The sequence below is a fragment of the Poecilia reticulata genome, linkage group LG21 (genome assembly GCF_000633615.1).
Source record: "Poecilia reticulata strain Guanapo linkage group LG21, Guppy_female_1.0+MT, whole genome shotgun sequence".
NCBI lineage: Eukaryota > Metazoa > Chordata > Actinopteri > Cyprinodontiformes > Poeciliidae > Poecilia > Poecilia reticulata.
Window position 1 is genome coordinate 7379392 of NC_024351.1, and position 21227 is coordinate 7400618.

General features: G+C 39.3%; 2 protein-coding genes across 3 annotated transcripts in view; one reads left to right on the forward strand and one right to left on the reverse strand.

Annotated features, from left to right (window-relative positions):
- The first annotated feature begins 418 nt into the window (after positions 1–418).
- Positions 419–21225, forward strand: LOC103457564 (N-lysine methyltransferase SMYD2). Of its 2 annotated transcripts, XM_008397817.2 has the most exons (13): positions 419–683; positions 1697–1760; positions 3923–4033; positions 4134–4194; positions 4443–4567; positions 4668–4735; positions 5629–5731; positions 6021–6131; positions 6373–6493; positions 6764–6938; positions 7949–8057; positions 8421–8542; positions 20521–21225. In XM_008397817.2, exons 1-12 carry the CDS (start codon positions 514–516, stop codon positions 8499–8501), a joined length of 1299 nt encoding a protein of 432 aa, XP_008396039.1. In that variant the 5' UTR covers positions 419–513; the 3' UTR covers positions 8502–8542; positions 20521–21225. The 2 variants fall into 2 exon arrangements, with proteins under 2 accessions (XP_008396039.1, XP_008396038.1); XM_008397816.2 differs by lacking the exon at positions 20521–21225 and having other exon boundaries at positions 8421–8754.
- The window catches only part of LOC103457565 (protein tyrosine phosphatase non-receptor type 14), a 37792-nt gene continuing 26045 nt past the window's right edge, over positions 9481–21227 (reverse strand). The window contains exons 11-20 of the mRNA XM_008397818.2: positions 20019–20079; positions 19621–19687; positions 17507–17961; positions 16168–17409; positions 14631–14771; positions 13642–13860; positions 12090–12218; positions 11554–11788; positions 11292–11455; positions 9481–11093 (exon numbers count right to left, since the gene is read on the reverse strand). Coding sequence (XP_008396040.1) covers positions 10965–11093; positions 11292–11455; positions 11554–11788; positions 12090–12218; positions 13642–13860; positions 14631–14771; positions 16168–17409; positions 17507–17961; positions 19621–19687; positions 20019–20079 — 2842 coding nt within the window. The 3' untranslated portion in view covers positions 9481–10964. The remainder of the gene's footprint in view (positions 11094–11291; positions 11456–11553; positions 11789–12089; positions 12219–13641; positions 13861–14630; positions 14772–16167; positions 17410–17506; positions 17962–19620; positions 19688–20018; positions 20080–21227) is intronic.

A 21227-nucleotide genomic window follows, 5' to 3' on the forward strand; every position in this document is an offset into this window, starting at 1 on the left:
CAATGCGGCTACAATAAAGGACAGAGAATGAGAACCTCATAAGCTAAGAAATAAAAGAAAATTACTAGTGAAGCATAAAGTGTCTTTTGTTCTTCCTTTCTCCTTTCTTTCTGTCTTTCATTCTTTCTCCTTTTTTCTGTCTGTTACGCTTCTTTATCTTTTTCTTCCCTTTTCTTTTTCTCTCTTTCTCATTGAGATTTAAGTATTTTAATAAGATTATTGATTTGGTTTGATTGTAATACAAACCTCTTTTATTAGGGGTATCCCCTCCAATTGGCCCCAAAGCATGAAAAAGTAACATAGGTAGAATCCCTAAATGATCTCCCCTGAATAATGTGTAAATTTGGTTCCAACACTAGGGGGTACAATCAGAGCCATTACCGAAGCCTAAAAATGCAACCGCGTAGGGTGACATGCCAGCACTTAACAGCAGTGTGTCTGCCACAACCCACTCCTCTTGACAAAGCCCAGGCTCACACTGAAAGTAGTAAAAGCTGCCAGGGTTACAGAGCAATGACCGGTCTCATTGAGGGAATTGAGAAGTTCGACAGTCCCGGGAAGGGACGAGGACTCCGGGTTACCAAGGCCTTTAAAGTCGGAGAGCTCCTGTTTTCCAGCCCACCATACTCCTATGTGCTGTCAGTCGAAGAGAGAGGCAACTACTGCGAGTTCTGCTTCACCAGGTAAAAAAAAGCCCAACAGTTAATGCATTTATTTATTACTATGAATGAATGAATGAATACAACTGGAAATGTCTCTTCGAACTTGAATCTTAACTCAGTAACTCTAGATCTACCAGAGCCACAGAAACTGTCACAGCATAAAATCTATTTTAGTTCTGCTTGTGGTTCCTCTTTCTGTGGCATGGATATATAGCCTACTTATCTGGCTAATTACCTTCTAAATAATGCCAAATCCACTACTATGATGGTAATTTTATTATTGTACCAGAATATGAGAACGTGATCAGCATGTATTGTTTCGTTAAAACCACCTTATAAATAAGTTACAACATTTTCCCAGGATGAACTTGTTCTGTCAGTCAGGATATGTCCGCATAGGCCCATAAACTAATTTAAAACAAAAGCCAGTTAATTATGTAAAGCTCTACACATGAACAAATAGTTTGTACTAGTGCTGACTTATTTGGAGTCAAGGCATATTGTAACTAAAAAAATCCACAGCAGGTCAGTTTGCGAAGCATTACCAAATGTTTTCTAACCTGGTATTTTGTGAACATCCATTATATATTGCATGTATGTCACCATGTCCGCAGATTAGTTAATTCACTGAAAATGTCTCAGAAATCTGGGCTGCTTTGCTGTTTCTATGTCACGGAGACAACTGGTCCGACTTGAGGCCAGATCTATTAATACCACAGAATGCTTGAAAACTCTTTTGCAGGCCACCAGCAACTGCTTGCTCTTGTACACGAGGCATGACATTTAAACGATTGTGATACAAAACACTCATTGCAGCCTGATACAGTGTAAAAATCAGATGCAGTCAAATAAATCACGTAAATACGGGTTCATTGACTAGTTTTAATTGATTCGCGGCCTAAAAACTGTCAACAAATGATATATGAAGAGCAATTTAATAATAGCTCAATCAATCTATTTCTTTGGGAGTTTGATAGTGTTTAATTGTCTCTACTTGGATGCCTTCCAAACTCTAATAAACCTTTCTGTTATAGGAAAGAAGGCTTGGCAAGATGCGGGAAGTGCAAGAAAGCTTTTTACTGCAATGCAAAGTGCCAGGTAGGAAACATTAGGACACAGTGGGTAAAATACACATTGAACATGTCAACAACTTTCTAATTAAATACAATTTAAAAAGTACAATTGACAAGAAATTATCACCAAGTGGTTGTAGCAACATATCCAGGCCACACGTACAAAGACATCCCAGAGGTTACAGAGGATGATGTGTGTCTTGTGTGATCAAATGGAATAAAATCTGGGAAAATAGATTTAAACGTGCTTACTGAAATTTATTTAAGACCTCCCACAAAAACCTGATGACAACTTCAGTAAGGAGAAATAGGTTGCCTTTATTTCTCAGTTGTGACTTTGAACCATTTTTCACACAGAAAACCTTAAACTCCTGAAGGATCTGTGTTTTCATTTTATGACTTAAACAGATGGTCAAATATCAAGTTACTTTTTAACATAATTATTTTACTTTTGGTACTGCATCACGTAATCAGAGCAATGAAGTTATTCTTTGGTTGGTGATAGTCTTTTCCTCTAATGCAGCTACAAGCTAAACTATGTCTTGATGATGGTAAATCAACAAGAATTCAACTTAAACTAAGTAGAATCTCCAAATACACTGGGAGGCCACTGGTTGCCTAAGATGTTCTAAAGTTAAAAAGTTAACACATTTCTAATATTTCTGTTGATATAAAATTATTTTTCTTTGTTGCCAGGTGCCTCTATTGCAGTGGTTCCCAAACTTTTTCTCCTGGGCCCCCCCAGTGGTTTTCAAACTATTTCTGGGCCCCCCCTAAGGCTTACAAATAGCTGTCTGGTTGAACGATGTGTGTGAGCGAATGGGGTGGGAGGTAGATTCTTAGAGACTCCCTGTTATACTCAGACCTGGCTCCAGATGAACAAAGGGGGGGATCAATTTTTGGGGGGCCAAAATGAATCATAGCTGAACAAAGAAAACAACATCAGTAGCCTACCAGCTTAAGGTGCTGTATTGATATTAGTTAGCTAGTCATCTTTTAGCTATCATTACCTGCATCCAACAGCTTAACTCAACAGTCGGTAAGTTTGGGGGAAAAACTGTGAAAAGTTCTTTGTGTTTTGCTGGTTTGCTGCCATGATTCTAACACACCTGTGTAGCTCTGCCCAGTAGCAGCAGGTCTCCTTCGCTGCCGCACAGGTGTAAACCCAGCGCTAGCATTGTAGCGCTCATGTTACGTTTAAAGGCGGCTCGGAAAAACAAGTTACAACATGTTAACGGATTAAAAAGTTTTAACTGCTGATAAAAGTGATAGAGGACACAGATATGGGAAGTGTGGAAGCCCCTACGGTAACAAATTGACAAAGGAATAACAGAGAATTGGCCATTCTAAGGTAAAAACCCAGGGCATACAGCGTTCATGGTTTTTTTTTTCATCCAGACGGCTTCCCGCGGCCCCTCTGCAATGACACGGGGCCCCCCTTAGTTTGGGAACCTCTGCTCTATTGTATGATAATGTAATCAAACCTCCAGCAGCCCCATGAGCAACAAACTGGATATTTGAGAGCAACATTTAAAATGAAAATGCAGCCTTTAAAATGAAAATTTTTTTCTTTAAATTTATTTATCTTCTATTGCACATTTATTCACATGGGCACACCTCAATGAGAACCAGAATCTCATTTTTTTAGGGATTTGTTCATGCAAACAACCACATTAAAACACAACTGAACACGGGAGACTCTTAATACCAAGAAACAAATATATGTCACTTAAATAGTGTGTTGAGAATGAATTTAAAAAGAGTGAATAAGTTGGAGAGTTTCAGGTGTTGCTGTTGAGGGGTCAGGATATTAGATGACCATTTTATCCAGCTCTGATAAGACAGATGGAGAATAGAGGGTTATAAAGTCCTGAGAGTGCAGACTGCACCGTTAACAGGATATAAAAAGAATGACAGAAACAGTCTAAGTATTGATTTATACATTAAGTTACTCCAAAGAGATGTTTCTGTTTGGATGATGATGTCCAGTTCCCCAAAGAATGTAAAGTGCTTTGATGGGTGAGAGGATTATTTCCTGTAATTAAAGCACTTTGAAAGACTGTGTCTCCGAGTCAGACAGCTGGCAGAAGTATTCCTGTAAATAAACTCTAAAATAGATAAACCTGCTGAAACTTTTTCTTCGTTGACTGATCAAGCATAAGGTATTTTATGTGCTTTTATGTGAAGAAAGGAGACTGGGCCATGCACAAGCTGGAGTGTTCAGCTATGAATGCATTTGGAGAGAACTGGTGCCCATCAGACACGACCCGCCTTGTTGCTCGAATCCTTGCTAAGAAGGTTGGTCTCAACATGAAAAAAAAAAAAAGTATTTTTTAACAATTTCAACCAAGTACTGTTTTCCAGTAACATTATGTCAAATGTGCTTATCCTAAATCAGAAAATGATGAAAGAGCGATGTGTATCGGAGAAGATGTTGCTCATTGAAGAGCTGCAGTCGCGTGAGTAAAAACTTTTATTACATACTGATACAGAGCTTATAGGCTTTTATTGTAACTACACATTTACTTCTATTATCTAACGCAGCAGAGGTTGAAATATTTTGAAAAGATGAATTGACAAATATTTACTTTACAAATATGGCACAATGTGGCAAAGTTCAACGGGTATAAAGACTTTATAATACACTGTATGAATATATGTTTAGCTAAATGGTGACAAAATTGAAATACTTACCTCACTGCAACAGATTTAGAGGATGAAGATAATGAAAAAAGAGAGAGAAACGACACCGACATTGCTGCCCTCCATCGATTTTACCCTAAACATTTGGAGTTGCCTGACAACAAAGACCTGCTTACACTCTACTCCCAGGTACCACAAAGACTTATTTATTCCTTGTGTTTTATTAATTTAGGTGAGCGGATAGCATTTTTCTTATTTTTCATTTATTCCGATGGTCTGTGTTTAACAGGTTGCCTGTAATGGTTTTACAATAGAAGATGATGAACTGTCCCACATTGGTACTGCAGTCTATCCAGAGTAAGAACAAAGCCTCATATGCATGCTAACGAGCGTGAAATGCTGTTATAACATAGTAAACCTATGAAGAAATTGCAAAGGCAAAACAGGAGAGGCTATTGCTGAATGGGATTTATTGGTCTTGTGCTTGTTACATGGTTTCTTTCACACCAGTGGAAAACCACTCCAGTGTCTTCGGAAAAAAAAAGTAACATTACTGTATTGAAATTTGGAAAAGCTCATTTTAGCATCAACCAAAACATGACTTTTTTGTACTCTGCATTTGTTGTTCTATTTTGCTTTCTTGGCCGTCCAAAATCATAACAATAACAACTCTCCCACATGTATCACATCTAAACAAGAATGCTTCCTCACAATCTGCAGAACTTCTCTATAAATCTGTGGAGGTTTCTATGTCTCCACCATCAGTTTCAGCCTCCTTGAGGAGGAGAAAACACCATCTATGTCACATAAGCTTGTCAGCGTCATGAAGGGAGGAACGTCACTACACGTCACTGCAGTAATAATTCTAACCTGTCATTAGGTACACGTTTTGACAAGTGTAATTAGAAGTCACTGTGATTATTGCTATTAGCTATTAATTCTCCAAAACCCTTTGAGCCCATGCTTACTCTTTTCTCCTCATCCATACAACACAGGGCTTCTATATCATCTGTGACGTTACGCATTAGAACTCACGGCCTTCTTTGTCTCTGAGTAACTTATTAATGTACAGTTTGGAGGTGTGTATGTGTGTGTGTGTGCTTCTTCCCAGTCAAGAGCCTCTGTACAGTGTTAAAAAAAACATAGATGTTATCAATTAATCATGCTATTGCTGTGATCAATGCTAAGTTAAACTTGTTGTGTTTTATCCAAATTAAAGCTGTTATTTACAACATTTTTTTCTCCCACAGTGTGGCACTTATAAACCACAGCTGTCTTCCCAGCGTCATAGTAACGTATGACGGCACGTCGGCTGAAGTCCGGGCGGTGCAGGACATGAAACCTGGAGATGAAGTGAGGAAAAGGCATGAATGCCATTAAAGGGGGTCACATCCTGTTCTAGTTTTGCATCAAGCGTTTGGGGAATGCTTGTTATTTTTTTTATTGTTCCAGAAAATATTCAGCCAGGTAAATGGAAATTCACTCGTAAGTTTTTCAAGGCAGCAGGGTGAAAGTGTTGTATGACAGGTGGTCGGTTCATAATGTTATATTTTTAGGTGATTATAGGGCACCAAATAATGAGTATAATTTCAAGGACAGAGAACGTGCTCAGTGGTAAATGTGTGTGTTAAATCTCCTCTAGGTTCTCATCAGCTACATAGACCTACTTTATCCAACAGATGATCGAAACAACAGGCTGAGGGAGTGCTATTACTTCACCTGTGATTGCTTGGAATGCAAAACCAAGTCCAAAGTAAGACACTAGGAACAGTAAATGCAAAATAAAATTTCAGCCCCCTCCACATTTATTGGCAGCCATGGTAACAATTTGTTAAAATCCTCATAATACAGTAAGGATTTTATGAGGGAATGTTTTAGTTTTATGTATAAGACTTGTCAGGGGTGCTAACAATGTGAGGAGCGCTATAGATGGATGTTTTTTTGTGTGTGTCTTGTTAATTATATGAAGATTTTCTGACATGTTTCATCCACAGGATAAGGCAAAGCTGAAAATTCGCAAGCAGAGAGATCCAGTTGAGCCACACGCGGTCAACAACATGATCCGCTACGCCAGGAACACTGTCAGGGAATTCAGGGCTCTAAAACATGTCAAAAATATCTTTTCAGCAAAGAAGCATTATTATCTTTTAAATCAGAAATATATATACATATTTTTTTCCCATTGCCATGCATCTTAAAAACTTACTGCCTGAATTAATAGATAATGAATTCAATATTAATCAATATTAATTGATAATATTGACAAATGACTGATGCACACCTTCCTTTCAAATGGCAAAACTGGAAGAGCTAAACAAAAACTTTTGAGGACTCTTGTGAATCCTTAGCTCAGCCTGTGTGTATGCATCCTTGACTCAGTGGCACCTCCTAGTGAGTTGCTGGACATGTGTGAGCAGAGCCTGGAGAAAATGGGAGCGGTCTTTGATGACTCCAACGTCTACATGCTCCACATGACGTACCAGGCCATGGGGGTTTGCATTTACATGCAGGACGCAGATGGAGCTATCAGATACGGCGAGAAGATCCTCAAACCTTACAGGTACCAAAACACACACAGTCCAGAGGTGGTAACACGCTGTATATATTGGTGCAGTTTTGTTTTAGCCATCTCGTTTTCTTTCTTAAAAATGTGAATGGTTAAATGAACATTACATTTATTCAATCAAACCATTTAATTGCAGGGGTCCTTTTTTCATTTTGTATTGGACAGCCTGCGCTGCCTTGAAAAAGTATCCATGCCCTTTGAGCTTTTTGTTGCATTGCAACAAGGATTAAATGTCAGAGACCAAAACAAATTGGTCTCAAAATGTGAAGAGGAAGGAAAATGATGCAGTTTTTAAAAATGTTGCAACTTAAAATTTTAAGCGTTGCTAGATTTGTGTTTAACCTCAAATGAATTCTTTGTTAAATTCAATTTAGTCTCTATCATCACATCCGCAAATGTAGAGGCTGAAATCTTTGAAAAGCATGTTTCCTTTACCAATGAATACGCACTTATAGATACTTTACTGTTGGACTACTAAATAAATATATAAACCTTTGCAGTTTGAATCTACTTTTAATCTGACAAAATGTACTTTTCAAGGGCTTTATAAAGTAATTTGGTTTTCAACAGCTACACTCTACTTCAGATTATTGTTAATCTAAACATTCACATTTTTGTTTCAGACTAAGTAGGCTTTTAAAGTGGATTGAGGAGGGGTTTTGTGCTTTTGTTTATTTTGTAATTTCCATTCTTGTAGGAAATAAACACTTTCTGTTTATGTCAGAAAATGTACATAAAATATATACTTCTCTTCAAGTTTCATCAAAATCTTTCTTTTGTTTTTGTTTTTTTGTTTTTTAGAACATTCATAATCTAAATTCAAGATATTACAGACTTTTGCTTTCAAGTTTTCATATTTCTTCATAATTTCTTCCAGTTCTTTTAGACCTGGCCATAAGAGTATCTTTACTATTATATAAATAAGTGAATATGCTAAAAGATTATTTCCTTTAGCTTATTTAATCATTTCTGTAAATTTGATGTACACGATTTCTCTGATGCAGCAAGCTTTATCCGCCCTACTCGCTGAATGTGTCCTCAATGTACCTGAAGATGGGCAGAATCTACATGAATATGGACAGGAACTCAGAGGGCATCAGTGCTCTCAAGAAGGTAAGGTGGCTTCATTTAAACTTCGCACAAATTGGCATTTTGCGTTGTTTTCTTCTGATAAGACAATGAATTAAATAGTAAATGCGATGTTTGCACAAAGCAGTGTTAAGTTTCGCTGGGCATTTAGATTTGGTCACAGATTTGATTGAACTGTATTTACCATCAGCATTTTTGTCTCATTTTATGAGTTACAGTCAGCAAATGTAAGTGTTTGTGCTGTTTAACCTGAATGTTTTGATGAGGGGAAAAAGGTTTTGTTGACACAAAGAAAATACAGCTGGAAATTTGCTGACTTTAACATCACAAGTTAAAAATATGCATCTATGTGAATTACTTTAAACTAATATTTTGTTTGTTGGATAGGCAATGGCTATAATGGAGGTGGCTCATGGAAAGAATCACCCTTTCCTCAAAGACTTACGTAAAGAGATTGGACAAAAGTGAAGACAACATTGGGACTGATTTGATCTGAGCTTCATGGAACTGTGAGGGTTTTTTTTATTATTATTTTGCTGATGAAGAAAGAGGAAGGATTTTTTCCAAAACAAAATATGTACATTTGGTCTCTTGCAGCTATGTAAGTTGTATATCATGTTACGGAGTGAAATTGTTTCTTACCACACTAATTTCACTAAAGTAACTTTTCCATGTGTAACTTTTTTATGATTATTTCTTTAATGTAAAAAAAAAAAAAAAATCAATATTAGTAAGGTATTTTTTTAGGCTTTAAGCAGATACTTTTTTCCCACATTTTGAACCATGCGGTTTTCTGTGGATTTTTCTTCAACCACCAGGGGGCTCTTTAGTAGGAAGTGAATCGTTAGGAGTCAAAATTGGAAATCAAAGAAGAAAGCGCTAATTTTGACTTAGAACAAGCACATGCTAGCAGCAGGCACGACGGAGAAATTTCTTCAAACTCATACCCCCACATCATGGAAACAACAAGAAGAAAAAGATTGTGAAAGTATGTGTAAAAGTAAGCTTATGAACACTTCATGGCAAAATGCACATTATTTAAATGTCACTTTCTCTCTTTCTTTGGACTTCAGTTTAACTCCTTGATATTTTTTGGAGGTTTTATTACATTTTACGTTATGGTTAAATGTAATATATTTGAAGTTACTTATATATATATATATATATATATATAAGGGGGCTCTTTAGTAGGAAAATAACAAAATAACAAATCCAGTTCATGCTCAAATCACATAATGGAGCAGTAGCTGGTCTGTGTGCAGAACAAGGCTACACCAACCAATCATGTGTTTTGTCTGGAATTACAAATTCATACTTTGTACATGTTTATAAGTCCAAGAATGAATGTCTCACAATTTCTTTTTTTTTTTTCTTTCCCACAACAGGGATCAGGTTGTTAATAAATCACAGATAAAACTCAAATAATGTCACAATTCAATTCAGGGCCTAAGAAATTAAAGAAAATAATGCTTTTATTGCATAATAAGCAAGTACAAGAGCTCAATACATGTCTGGGGAGAGAAAACAAACCTTAATGCACTCAAAATGCGTATACAGAAACATATGTACATATAATTTGAAGCATATTTTGAAGGGGTTTTTTTGCCAAAACAAAAGAGAACAGAACGTCAGGCAAAAATTAAATATAAAAACAAACTGTGGAATGAAGTGACAAAAATACTGTTGAATAGAAAAGAAGTGCAACAAAAAAAAAACCTTGAATGTCAAAATTTTATAAAGCTTATACATATCTGAGATCACATACTAAAATATATACACTGAAATGTAAAAATGCATGCATAGTTTATGTTTCGGTATTTTAAAGTTACCAAGTCAATAAAAGCAAACTATATAAAACATTTGGACATGACCGTTTTGTACAGCGCAATAGTTAGCTTAAAAGCAGAAACATATGGGTTTAGGGTTTCATAAGTAGCAGTTTTTCTTCTCTTGGCAAGATGTATTGTGCCTTTTATTTTGTTCAGAGTAAAACAAGCAACAGGATTGAGATTTTGAAGCAACAAATTAAATATCAAATTTAAATTTTCTTTTCTTTTCTTTTTTTTTAAAGAAATCAACAAATTCCATTTCAATAAGGCACAGTTGTAAAACCATTAATTATCTTCAGTTTAAGCACTATGACGTATAAACTTGAAACGTATAACAAAACATAATATATTATTTCTGAAATGTTCTTGTGTTTGCTTAAGCTCGCACAAAACGTCTTAGCTGGCAAATCTTCACATGAAAATTTAAGAAATCTCAGGAAAATTTCACCAAAAGCAGAACAAAAAAATGTTAAGACAAGTTCAGAAGAACAGCATGTCTGCCAATGGCAAAGTGAAGGTGACCACAGTCTTCATAGAAATAAATAAAAAACACTTGTTACAATATTGAAGTAAAAAAAATTTTTGCTGCATTAATTATTATTGTGTTGAAAACAAGTGAACACTTCTACTCAATTTGGCAAAACAGAGTAAAAATGTAGGTTAGAGTAGTAATACTGCTGCAATCTACTGTTCATGCAGCATATTGCAGGTTCTAACACTGGCTTTTAAGATTGTTGTAGAAACATGTAGCAGGTAGGAAATCTCCCACATTCACGCTGACAGCAACAAGCTGCCTTTTCACCTGACCTACATGGAGACGACGCAGTTACATGTGTGGTCAACAGAAAAACAACAGAATCAAGATGCAACGGGAAAAACAAAGAGCTAAATCTGAATAGGATATGGAAAAGTGGTTAATTTTGGAGGAGGAGGAGGGGGTTTACACTTTTTGAGTGGAGTTTGCTTTAAACTCCACTAAAATGTACACAAACTTGCTTAGTAGAAAGCTCAGCGAGTCTCTATATCTTCTACTCATCAACTTTCTAGATCTAACTTGGGAAGTACCGATCTCATCGTCTAGTTGAACACTGAGGAGTCCAGCTCAGATGAGGCGCGAGTTCTTGAGGAACTGGATGAGCACCTGGTAGACAAACTTGTACTGGGAGATGGTCTGCACCATCAGCATCCTCTGATGTCTCAGCTCCGACAACATGGTGGGAACTTCCACTGGCTAAAAGGAAACAAAGACGATGGAAGTTGATGTTAAGTCATAGAAAAGAGATACATAAAACGGCCCAGTAGGTTTCCTGATGCCCCTCATATTTTTTTAAAATGTGTTTCCTTGGTGACTCAGACACCACAGGTTTATTTCCACCAATCTGAAACTGGTGCACCGACAGCAGTTTAGTTACAGCCACCATCTACACACCTCATTGTGCTCCAGGCAGCTGATCATAAGCTCAGCCAGGATCACCACGCCGGTGCGACCCACGCCGGCACTGCAATGCACCACCACTGGAGGATTAAGGCTCTTTGAGGTATCCAGCATGGTGTTGGTGTGCCTCCTCACAGATTGAATCTGCTCCAAGTAGGCTGGAAAAAAAAAAAAAAAGAGAAGATGGGTGTTTTAGTAGGTGGCGTCTTTTGACATTGATTAGTAAAAGTATTGACAATAAGACAAGTCCTCTCACAGAGAAAACCAGGAACATATTCAGGGCAGCCCTGCTCAGGCCAGTCGGTGTACTGCAGGTGCCAAACCGTCCTCTCCTGGCCGGAAAGCAGGTGTTTGACCTTCAGACCCGTGGTGGCGTAGGAGTTGTACTCTGTGCGAAACTTGGTGGTCACCTTGAACTTGCCGTAGGTGGCGGAGTTGTGTTTGGAGCCCAGTTTGGGCCAGTAACGGTGACTCTTGGACCTGCCGCCCTCCTGGGTAAAAGATTGATGAAAATAGTGTATTAATTATTTACTTCTACCATTTGTAACCTTCTCTTGCACAAGTCAATAACAAACATTGTGTTGAAGAAACAAAACATAAAACTAATACATCAATAATATTCTTGTCAATGGGAAATAACACGTGAAAACAAAAGACACGTGTAAATCTGGAGGGGTGGCCGAGACGACAGCTCATGCGGGACAATCGGTCAACAAGACAACTATTATACAATTGAAGATAGTAGCAAAATGTAAAAATAATTTAAAAAAAACAGGTTTAATGTGCTTTTACCTCCTCTGCTGTAACCATAGCGATGACGTTGACGCCCTGCTCCCAGATCATCTGCCAGAAATCCCCACAGGTGTTGGCCAGTGGGCCTTGTGTGGCAATGTAGTGCCACTCCTCCCCTCTAATAATAACCTGGGAAAAACAACAGACAAAATCCAATAAGAGGGCATTAGAACAACTAATACATTTCAATGTCTTTAAAATTTTATTTAGATTAGAATAAATTTAACACCCTTAATTGGCAGACATGTGAAATGTACTGACAGTTTCTTTATGTACCAGTAGAGGGCAGTATAAGGAGTTCAAAGTCAAACCCAAGGTCTTTTTTTTGTCTTTATACTGTTGTTAATTCCTTTACGGATAATAAAACGAGACACAAAGCAAAAGCAAAACTGACAACCTCGTGACTTAGCATAGAGACATTTTTACTAGTAGAGAGGTCAGAGGTTGTGAAGGTGCACCTTTGATTAGGCATATTTTTAAAAAAAAAACAAACGGTTGTTTATGTCCCACAGTTTGCTGTCAACACTGAGTTTATTTTTCTCAGTGTTGAAAAAATGAGGGCAACTCAAGTCGCTTAAGATGTTTGGACAACATTCTTTTGTAATTCCAAGAACTTGTAGGGATTAAAGTTCTGAAAGCAATGACTGCTTTTCACACTTTTCTCCAAAATAAAACCTAACTTATCGGAGAAGACAACTAATTAACTATATTCTTTACTTAGTTTAGGACGTATGATACGAGTGCCGCAAAGGGGCTTGACTTTGTTGTCCGAAAAGTTATACAGATGAACTTGATTTTTGATTTTTTTTTTTTAAAGCAACAATTTTCATTGTGTGGATTTGTATTCATTTGTTTATAGCAAAAACTAAAATAACCCAAATTCAGGATGTCTTGTTCTCAAAACAAACACATAATGTGCCACCCCACAGCCTTTCTGAGCAAAAGCAGGATAATAGGCTCACACAGAAACAAAGTAACGCTTTGGAAAGCTCTGATTTCTGTCAGCTGACTGTGTTGGCTACAGTAGTATGTAAGAATGATAATAAATAAAAAATGATAAATAGAACGAGATAAAAACACAAATAAGAAAGTTAGACATAAAGTGAAATAAAGTAAGATAATAAAAACAATGTGATGACAAATTAAACTAATTATTAATAAATAAGATGATAAACTATTAAGTAAGATAATAAAATAAATAATTAAAATGAAACTGTTTAAAATGTGAAAAATCAGAAAACCGGTCTCAAGCGAATTATATGGAGGATGACACATGTCAAGACCATATTTTAAAAAGATTTTTTCTTAATAAATGCTTAAACTATATTTCATCTGTTTATGTCGATTAACACCTGAAGAATGTGAAAATAATAAAATAGTTAACTTTATGCTGAATTGCAGATATGTTTTTTTTTTTTTTACTGCTGCACTGAGAATAAGGGATTCCCATCAGATGGGCAATCTTTATGTGAAAGTGGTGTCGCGTAAAGATGGCTGCTGCAATCTTCCCTAAAACCATTTTCCCCATCTACCACTGATGCACCGAACGCACCTTGATATGTGAGGCATTAATGTAGCCCGTGTTGTTCTCTTTGTTGGGTACCAGTTCGACCCGGTTCTCCTCATATGGGACGACATCACGGAATCGATTGCGCTCTGCGTTTTCGGGCAGCGTTGCCGTGGTGAGAAGGCAGTCGGTCCTCTTCTTGGGCACCTGCTCGTACTCTGTGAAGACCCGGTCCTCCTCCAGCTTCAGCTCTAAGGTTTCACACTGAAGGTGATCAGACGAAAGAGGTTAGGTTACCCTCTTACAAACCATTCATAACAAAGAGGCTGTTAAGTCCCAAGCATTTCGGAGCAAGACCTTTGGTATCGGAGAACTTCAAACATTTAAAGTGCATTGCCACTGCTGAAAGCAAAGTGGAAGTCTACAGCGTTCATTATTGAGACAGTATGTGTTTATTAGGGTAGTCATGTCTATATGACTAGCAGAATATCTTTTCTTTCTTTTTTTTCTCGCTCACACTCTGCCGGGTCACATTCTTTGCATAGCAGCCAGCCCAGAGACAATAAGCTGCACCGTGCCACACGTTCCACAGCCCACTTAGGGGATTGCCCCCATTAGCCTGGCAACAGCCTGGGACAAAAACTGGGTTTCACAGCCCTCTAAATCAAAAATGGAGCAAACAGAATAACGAGTTGAAATTTTAGATTCACGGTAAACAAAAATGTTTACAAAAAAAATTTATAAAATGCTTGAAATTGAGCTTGGCGTTCTTTACAATTGGCTGAATGAGTTTGATGTCAGTCACTTTTTTGTTCTAAATAAATGTTTGCATGACTGAGATTCAAAAGGAATACACAAATATTTGGCTTCACAGCCTAGTACACAAGCAGAGTCAGTTTTCCTGCATAATAATATCAATTAAACAAGAATGTAGTTTTGTGACATTGACTGCCAATCATCTTGTTGGAGTTCAACCAGCATGAAGGACATCATTCTAATTCATCACAATGTTCTGATGAAAGCAGAGATTTTACCCGTTCGTCTGACGTCGACTTGGCACCTTCCTCAGCTTGATTCCTGGAGACGGGCATCCTCGCCACATAAAGACCGTTCAGCGCTGCCATCATCAGCGGCCTCCTCATGGAGTCCACGGACATCTTCTGTCTTTCAAGCGTCTTCAAGAGAGAGGAAAATCCAGGTGTCATGGTTACTGGCGGCAAAGGCAAGCGACCTCTGTCTGCACATGCGTACGAACAGAACCAGGGATGGAGGTTTTAATGCCAGTCCACGGATCGAATCCTGCGGTATCAGTCATGTGTCCTGCTTTCTTTTGCCCATACTTATCTTTACTAACATACTTTTAAATGTCTGTTCTTCTTTATTTTATCCACCTACCTCTGAAGCTTTGTTCTTACAAGGAGCTCATCCACTTTTGTCAAACTCTGAGCAACATTGCCCAGTCCCTCCTTCCACCAAGGATTACTTTGCCTAATCTGCAACGCTGTTAAGCCATCAAGACAGCCCCACCCCCTTCATCCTCCGTAGGACAGTCAAAACAACAGCTTGAGGGGGTTTGAGGGTCAGGGGGGTGGGTACTGCTGCATATCAGATAAGGCAAAAGGTAGATATATGTGCGAGCAGCTTTGGACAGGAGTAAAGCCTTTCAGAGAGAATTTCAAACTAAACTTGCATCCAGGTTAGTCGTACAGAAAATGGTTTGTCACCAACAGGCGATTAAATCCATTCCAGGATTCAGACGTGGGGTCGATAATGCCCCACTCGAAAAAATAAGCTAAGGTATTTCTACGGGCTTCTGGCTGCCTGCGGGGATTGAAAGGCCAGTGCTGCCTTGTTGTGTGCTGAAACCTAGATTACTGCTAATCAAAAGCTGTGAAACCAGCAAGTAAACAACAAAAATGATATCGTTTAACATCTGTACCAGGACGGGTTCATTTGTCCAATTAAAGGCGAGTCGGTGCCTAGATAACAAATACTTAACTACAATTGGAAATGCAAATATACACAATAACACACAAATACAAATGATTAGAATTTTTGTGGTAGATGAAGGACCTTAAAGCATGACTCTAAATGATACCGTCAGTTAACTCATAGAAAACTGAGGAAGAAAGTTCTCAGTCTGACTATACGAGAACTTACTCATATGCATTTAATCATAAAAGCAGTTTTTTGCTATTCTTAATCCAGCACTATTATTATTTTACTGAATTACTAAGAGTATGAGTCCTGTAAAGTGAGACAAAACAAAAGAAACAGAACTTTTTCCTCGATTAATTACAATTAACGTCGACATAATTTTGCAAGTACTCATCACCTTCAAAAACTGCAAAAGTCTTAGAACTTTTAGAACGAGCCGGTCAGATGTTTAAGTGAGTAGCATATCTGATCGAACTTGAACTTTTTGCAGAGTGGGCAAAGAATTCAGTCCTAACAGCTGTAAGTGACTTACGTAGGCTGAATACAAATATTCAAAACATGCACAAATAATCATGTCCAAATGAAATGCATTAGCTGCGATTGCAATGTGAGTAAAAGTGAAAACGTTCTTACCCTCTGAGCAATCTCCCTTTCCACTATGCTGTCTTCCAACGAGAACATCTCGGACACCGGCCTCTCTTTCACCGGCTCCTTCCTCACCCTCTCCTTCACGCTGGTCAGGTCTGGTTCTGAAATGGACGGCCCCAGCACTGCTCCGTTTACCCCGCTCTGATCCCCTCTGGTCAGCGTCCCGCCCCCACCGGCACCACTCCCAGCCACGGGTCCGCCGACACCTTGTGTCAGAGTCAGGTCCATAGGTCCTTGGTTGCAGTGTGGCGTCTGATCGTGGTTGTGGTGGTGCGCGGCGCTGTGACTGGACCCACGGATCTGAGAGCCGGCGTTAGTTCGAGGAGGGCCCGGGTACTCCGGAGGGGGTTTGTTAGGCAGTTTAGCCAGAGCCGCCTGGAGCTGAGCGCTGATGCTGATGTTGTCGTTGAGGCCTGGGATCTGAACATCCAGCTCGGGCCTCTCCTCTTCCTCCTCCTCCTCGCTCTCACTGCTGTGTATGAGCATGGTGGCATTGGACAGAGTCTTTTGATGCTGGTAAGCCACTCCTGCGGGAGGCGCCCCTGCAGCCTCAGGTGCATTTTGGGAAGGTTTCTGCATGGGAAGCTCCTTTGGCTGTTGAGGCTGCTGAGGCTGAGGCTGCGGCTGCGGCTGGGGCTGAGGTTGAGATGGCATCACTTGCTCTCTGAGAGTATTCCTCCGGTGAAGAGCCGTGTTCATACCCTTCATCACCAAGCCTTCGATGCCGCCTCCCCTCATGCTGCTGATGAACTCCATGCTGTGCCTCTTGTCCAGGGCGGAGCGGTGCTTAGCGCCTGCAGTTAAAGGCTCACTAACTTCCTGCAGGGACTGATGCACCACGGCCGAGCTGTCCGGCTGGAAGGTCTTGACTGAGAGCTGCACCATGCGGGTGACCAGTTCTGGGCTGCTGCCTCCAATGCAGCGATGCCGGTGGCTGGCCAGGTCTGGCGTGCTGGTCGCCGGGCGGAAAGAGCTAGAAGGATACGGTGGTGGAGGTCTTGACATATGGTTTCTTAGCATATTAGCATTAACTGCATAATTTCCCATGCCGGCTCCTTGTTGTTTGGTGTTTGCAAGCTCCGGTGTGCTAACAGTGTGGGAGATCGAGCTTCCAACATCTCCGCTGCTGTCTCCGACACCGTTGATGCAGGGCGAATGACATGGACCGTGGCTGTTGGCTGGGCCCCCCGAATGGTGCCCATGGGACACTGGCTTACTGTAGCTAATCTGTAATAAGAACAATTGTTACCGATTACAAAAAGGTAAGGCTTATTTTACCAGAAGGTGAAGAAAAAGAAGTTAGTAATCTGGGATTTAGCTCTACCTGTGGAGTGTAAGGTCCAGGGTTGGGTCCTGGGCCATGATAGGGGCCCCTCTCTCGCATTTCTGGCTGGCTGTACACCAGAGCCTCTGGCTTACGGTAAGCACAGGCATTGCTAATGTTCAAACTGCGCAGCGACTGGCTGTGGAGGTCGTGGTGAGTGGGGACGACCCTTCGCTTCTGCCGCATGACCGCTTCGTACTCAGGAGTGGGCCTGTACGACGGAGCGATGATGGCGCTGTGGCGGTGGTTGGGGATGTAGTCCTGACGCATGAGCTCGCTGCCCGGGATGCTGAGGTTGGACGACATGGGCGAAGGGGGGATGAAAGTCTGGGAACGATTGAGGGAGCTCAAACTGGGGCTGCTGTACATGCTTCCGTTGGGCATAGTCCCGTTTCTGAAGGTAAGATCAAGACTGGTCTCCGACTTGTAGTAAAGGTCCTCATGAAAGATGCTGTCTGCAAGACGGAAGAGACCATTTTAAGATATAAATCACTTTTATAGGGGAAACATGCAAAACACTGTGTCGTGCAAAACTGACTTCCCATACAGAGATGTGAAAATGTGAAAAGGTTTCAAGGCAAAGCCTCTTTGAAAGACACTGCACGTCTTTCTTGAATGAGTTGTAACAAACGCACTATTGTGAGCAATTTAATGTAGAAAACAACTGTTTCGAAAGCAAAGGAGAAATGACCTAATCTCTTTGGAAAAGTATCAAATCTCCATTTAGAAGGGAGTAAAAATTAAAGACAGCAAAGAAAGCTGTAGGCAGAAGACCTTGTGTTGTTCCCATTTCTATTTCTCCTTTTTAAAACGAATGACATTTAGCTTATGGGGAAAAATACAATAAAACCTCAGATTACCAATGCGATTGTATATATCCGTCTTGTTGGTGGATGAACTGAATAGTAAAAAGGTATAGCTCTTCCTTAAGTCAAGAGGAGTCGAAAGCATTTCACCGGGGCTTCACTCTTTCTCCCCTCAGTCACAGTATAATTGTGAAACAGTTTGTTTTTTTTTTCTTCAGACTACAGCCATACCATCAATATGCTTTTCCCCTTGGGATTAGTAAAGTATATTCATTCATTTCAATCATTCATTCATTTATTTATAGTTGTTGCACCTAAATAGTACCAGTGTTCACATGCTAGATATGCTGATAGAGAGATGGGAGACTCGCAGGCGAAGCGCTGGATTTTAACAATGTGATGTTAAGAATAAATTTAGTTAATCATTTAGCACAGTTTTATAATTAGGCTTTACAAATATGACCAAATGCATATTGTGGTAAGAAATAGCCTTTAAGCCTTTAAGCTGTAGTTCTATACATATTTTGAAATTCATAGTGCTTATAGGGTAGATATAATCCGAGAGGCCAACAAGCAAAACACTGGTGTGCAAGTCCAGGTGCTTTTTAAAACCTCACCCCAACATGTTGTCCCTGATTCTACTAAACACACAGAAATTGTGTATGTAAAGTTCAGAATTTGAAAAAAAAAAAAGGCAGCTTAAAATTTCTCCAACAATATCTACAAGAAGAGTTTAGTCTAATTTAATAAAAACAAATGAAACAAGTAGGAGCTAAATGGTGTTTGTTAACTCAGAAAAATGTCAACGGTATTTTATTTGAAAGCAAAGCGGATACACAATCTTGGTCCGCACAAAGAAACTTAAGAGTGATGCTTGAGATCAGCCAGCGGAATGATCCCACACCCACGTACAGTCTCACACCCTGAATGATTTTCCACTCCGTTTTTCTTTTTTATTGTCAGCCCAACGTGAGTAAAGCAATTTGGATTATAAGGCAGTCTGACTGAGCGAGCGAGTCGATGAAAGAGCGTAGCACGCATGAGGTCACCGCTCTGCCCCTCTCCCATCAAMAAAAAAAAAAAAAAAAAAAAAGTCAGGCTTCTAATTGGCTGGGAGACTGTTAAAATACAAAAACGGGCCGTGAGTCACACGCCTGATGGGAAAGACACAATTAGCCAAACTCAAAATGTTTGAGTTATTGTCGGGGAGGCAAATAAATCTTGAGGCGGGCTGTGGTCTAAGTGGTAAAATAAAGGCAGTGAAACTTGCTCTAAATGTGTCTACGCGAGAATGTGTTTCACAATTACCTTGAGAGCTCTGCATGTCCTGATAATGCTCGTGCACGGACTGGAAGTTGCAGGACTGGGGCCGGGGCTGAACAGAGAAATGAGTTTAAATACAAATAAGTGACAGCATGAAAATAAGGAAGCGAGCGAATGTGACAGATTTAGATGTAAAATCATCTTCTGTGACAATTTTTAGCCGAGCCATTGTCTGGTCTGCTGGGAAGAGGAAGCAGAAATTACTGCCGTCTTTGTCTCACTGGGAGCTACACCCTTAATAACTTTTAAGACCAACCCACATTCAAGCCGAGGCTGGAAGAGCCACGGCTTATTGTGTAAGTAAACTATTTCATTCTCTCTCTTCTCACTTATAAACAGTCATTAATTTGGAATAAATGGAAATTACTGGTTGCAGACTATACCAGAGACAGGCGATGAGTCCATGTGGGTCTCCTTCTGATTGGCGCAGGAGAGTGAGTGGGCCTGCACAGAAAACCAACAACATAAATGATGATTCAACAAGAAAACAGAGCAATGAACTCCATTATAATAAGAAGAAAAATAATAATATTAAAGAGTTTTGTAAACACCTGTGTATAATCAATTTATTAACAAAACTGCAATGTAAAGTGCTGGAAACTTTTATTGGCATCCATGGTAAGAAAATGTAAAAACAAAATAAAATAAAAAATTTCACGCTGAAAATTTTGGACAAAATTTCTTCCTACGCTTTTTTGAACTGGATATGGAAATTTTGTTTTTATGTTCAACACTTATTATGATTTTTTTGTTGTTTTCTTCTTAATTCTTAATATTTTTTTTTCTCTGACATTTTACTTGTTCGTAATAAATAAACATTTCATTTCAAAAACACCCATTTTTTTTCCCACTATTTCTGTTGATTTGATTTGGTTGACATTTCAGGCAGAGGCCACCAGAAAGTACTTCAAGAATTCAAGACACCAAGAACTTTAGCAAGTTCCTCAGGAACCACGGACCATCCACCGTACTTAAGAACTTCCCTACGTGTTCATTACTTGTGCCCAAGAATGCGTCATTCTCATTTGACCGAAGAACGACATTCCAGCTCATCCCAGTAAAGCTTTAGGAAACTGCATGTTAACATTTCTGATGGTAGAACATGAACTGTCACCCCAAACCAGCCAGCAGGCATGATAAAAACATCATTTAATGGTTGTTAAGGAAACGTTTTGTTGCAGTTTTCTAACAGCGAGTTTTAGTGATTTATTTCTACCTCCTTGCTCACTGTGTACAGTCATAAGATAAATATGGGTCTTTGGCCAGCCTGTTAGCCAGAAATATTGGCTTATGTATCATATTACAGTTCTACCCCACGAAAACTTAAAGTGATTAATTACTAATTCAAATTTCCCTGGATTTTCCCCCAGCTGGATAACTTTACTCAAAGTAAGCAATGGGTTTTCTACATGTCTCACTGTGAGATTATGTCACTGCAATAAAAGGTTAATTCATTTTAAGGATTTATAGAGATCTTTAACAGAGCCAGCAAAAGAAAAAAAAATGTAGCTGGCATCGTATGCTTAGCCATTACATAACCTTCAAAAGGTTCCTGCACTCGGTTCTACAATGGCCTTTTGCTCGGCCTCGAG

Coding starts and splice junctions, on each gene's coding strand:
- LOC103457564 (XM_008397817.2), top strand. CDS start 514: ATGACCGGTCTCATTGAGGGAATTGAGAAGTTCGACAGTCCCGGGAAG. Junction 4,568..4,667: donor TGCTTACACTCTACTCCCAG/GTACCACAAAGA, acceptor TGTGTTTAACAG/GTTGCCTGTAATGGTTTTAC. Junction 4,736..5,628: donor GGTACTGCAGTCTATCCAGA/GTAAGAACAAAG, acceptor TTTCTCCCACAG/TGTGGCACTTATAAACCACA.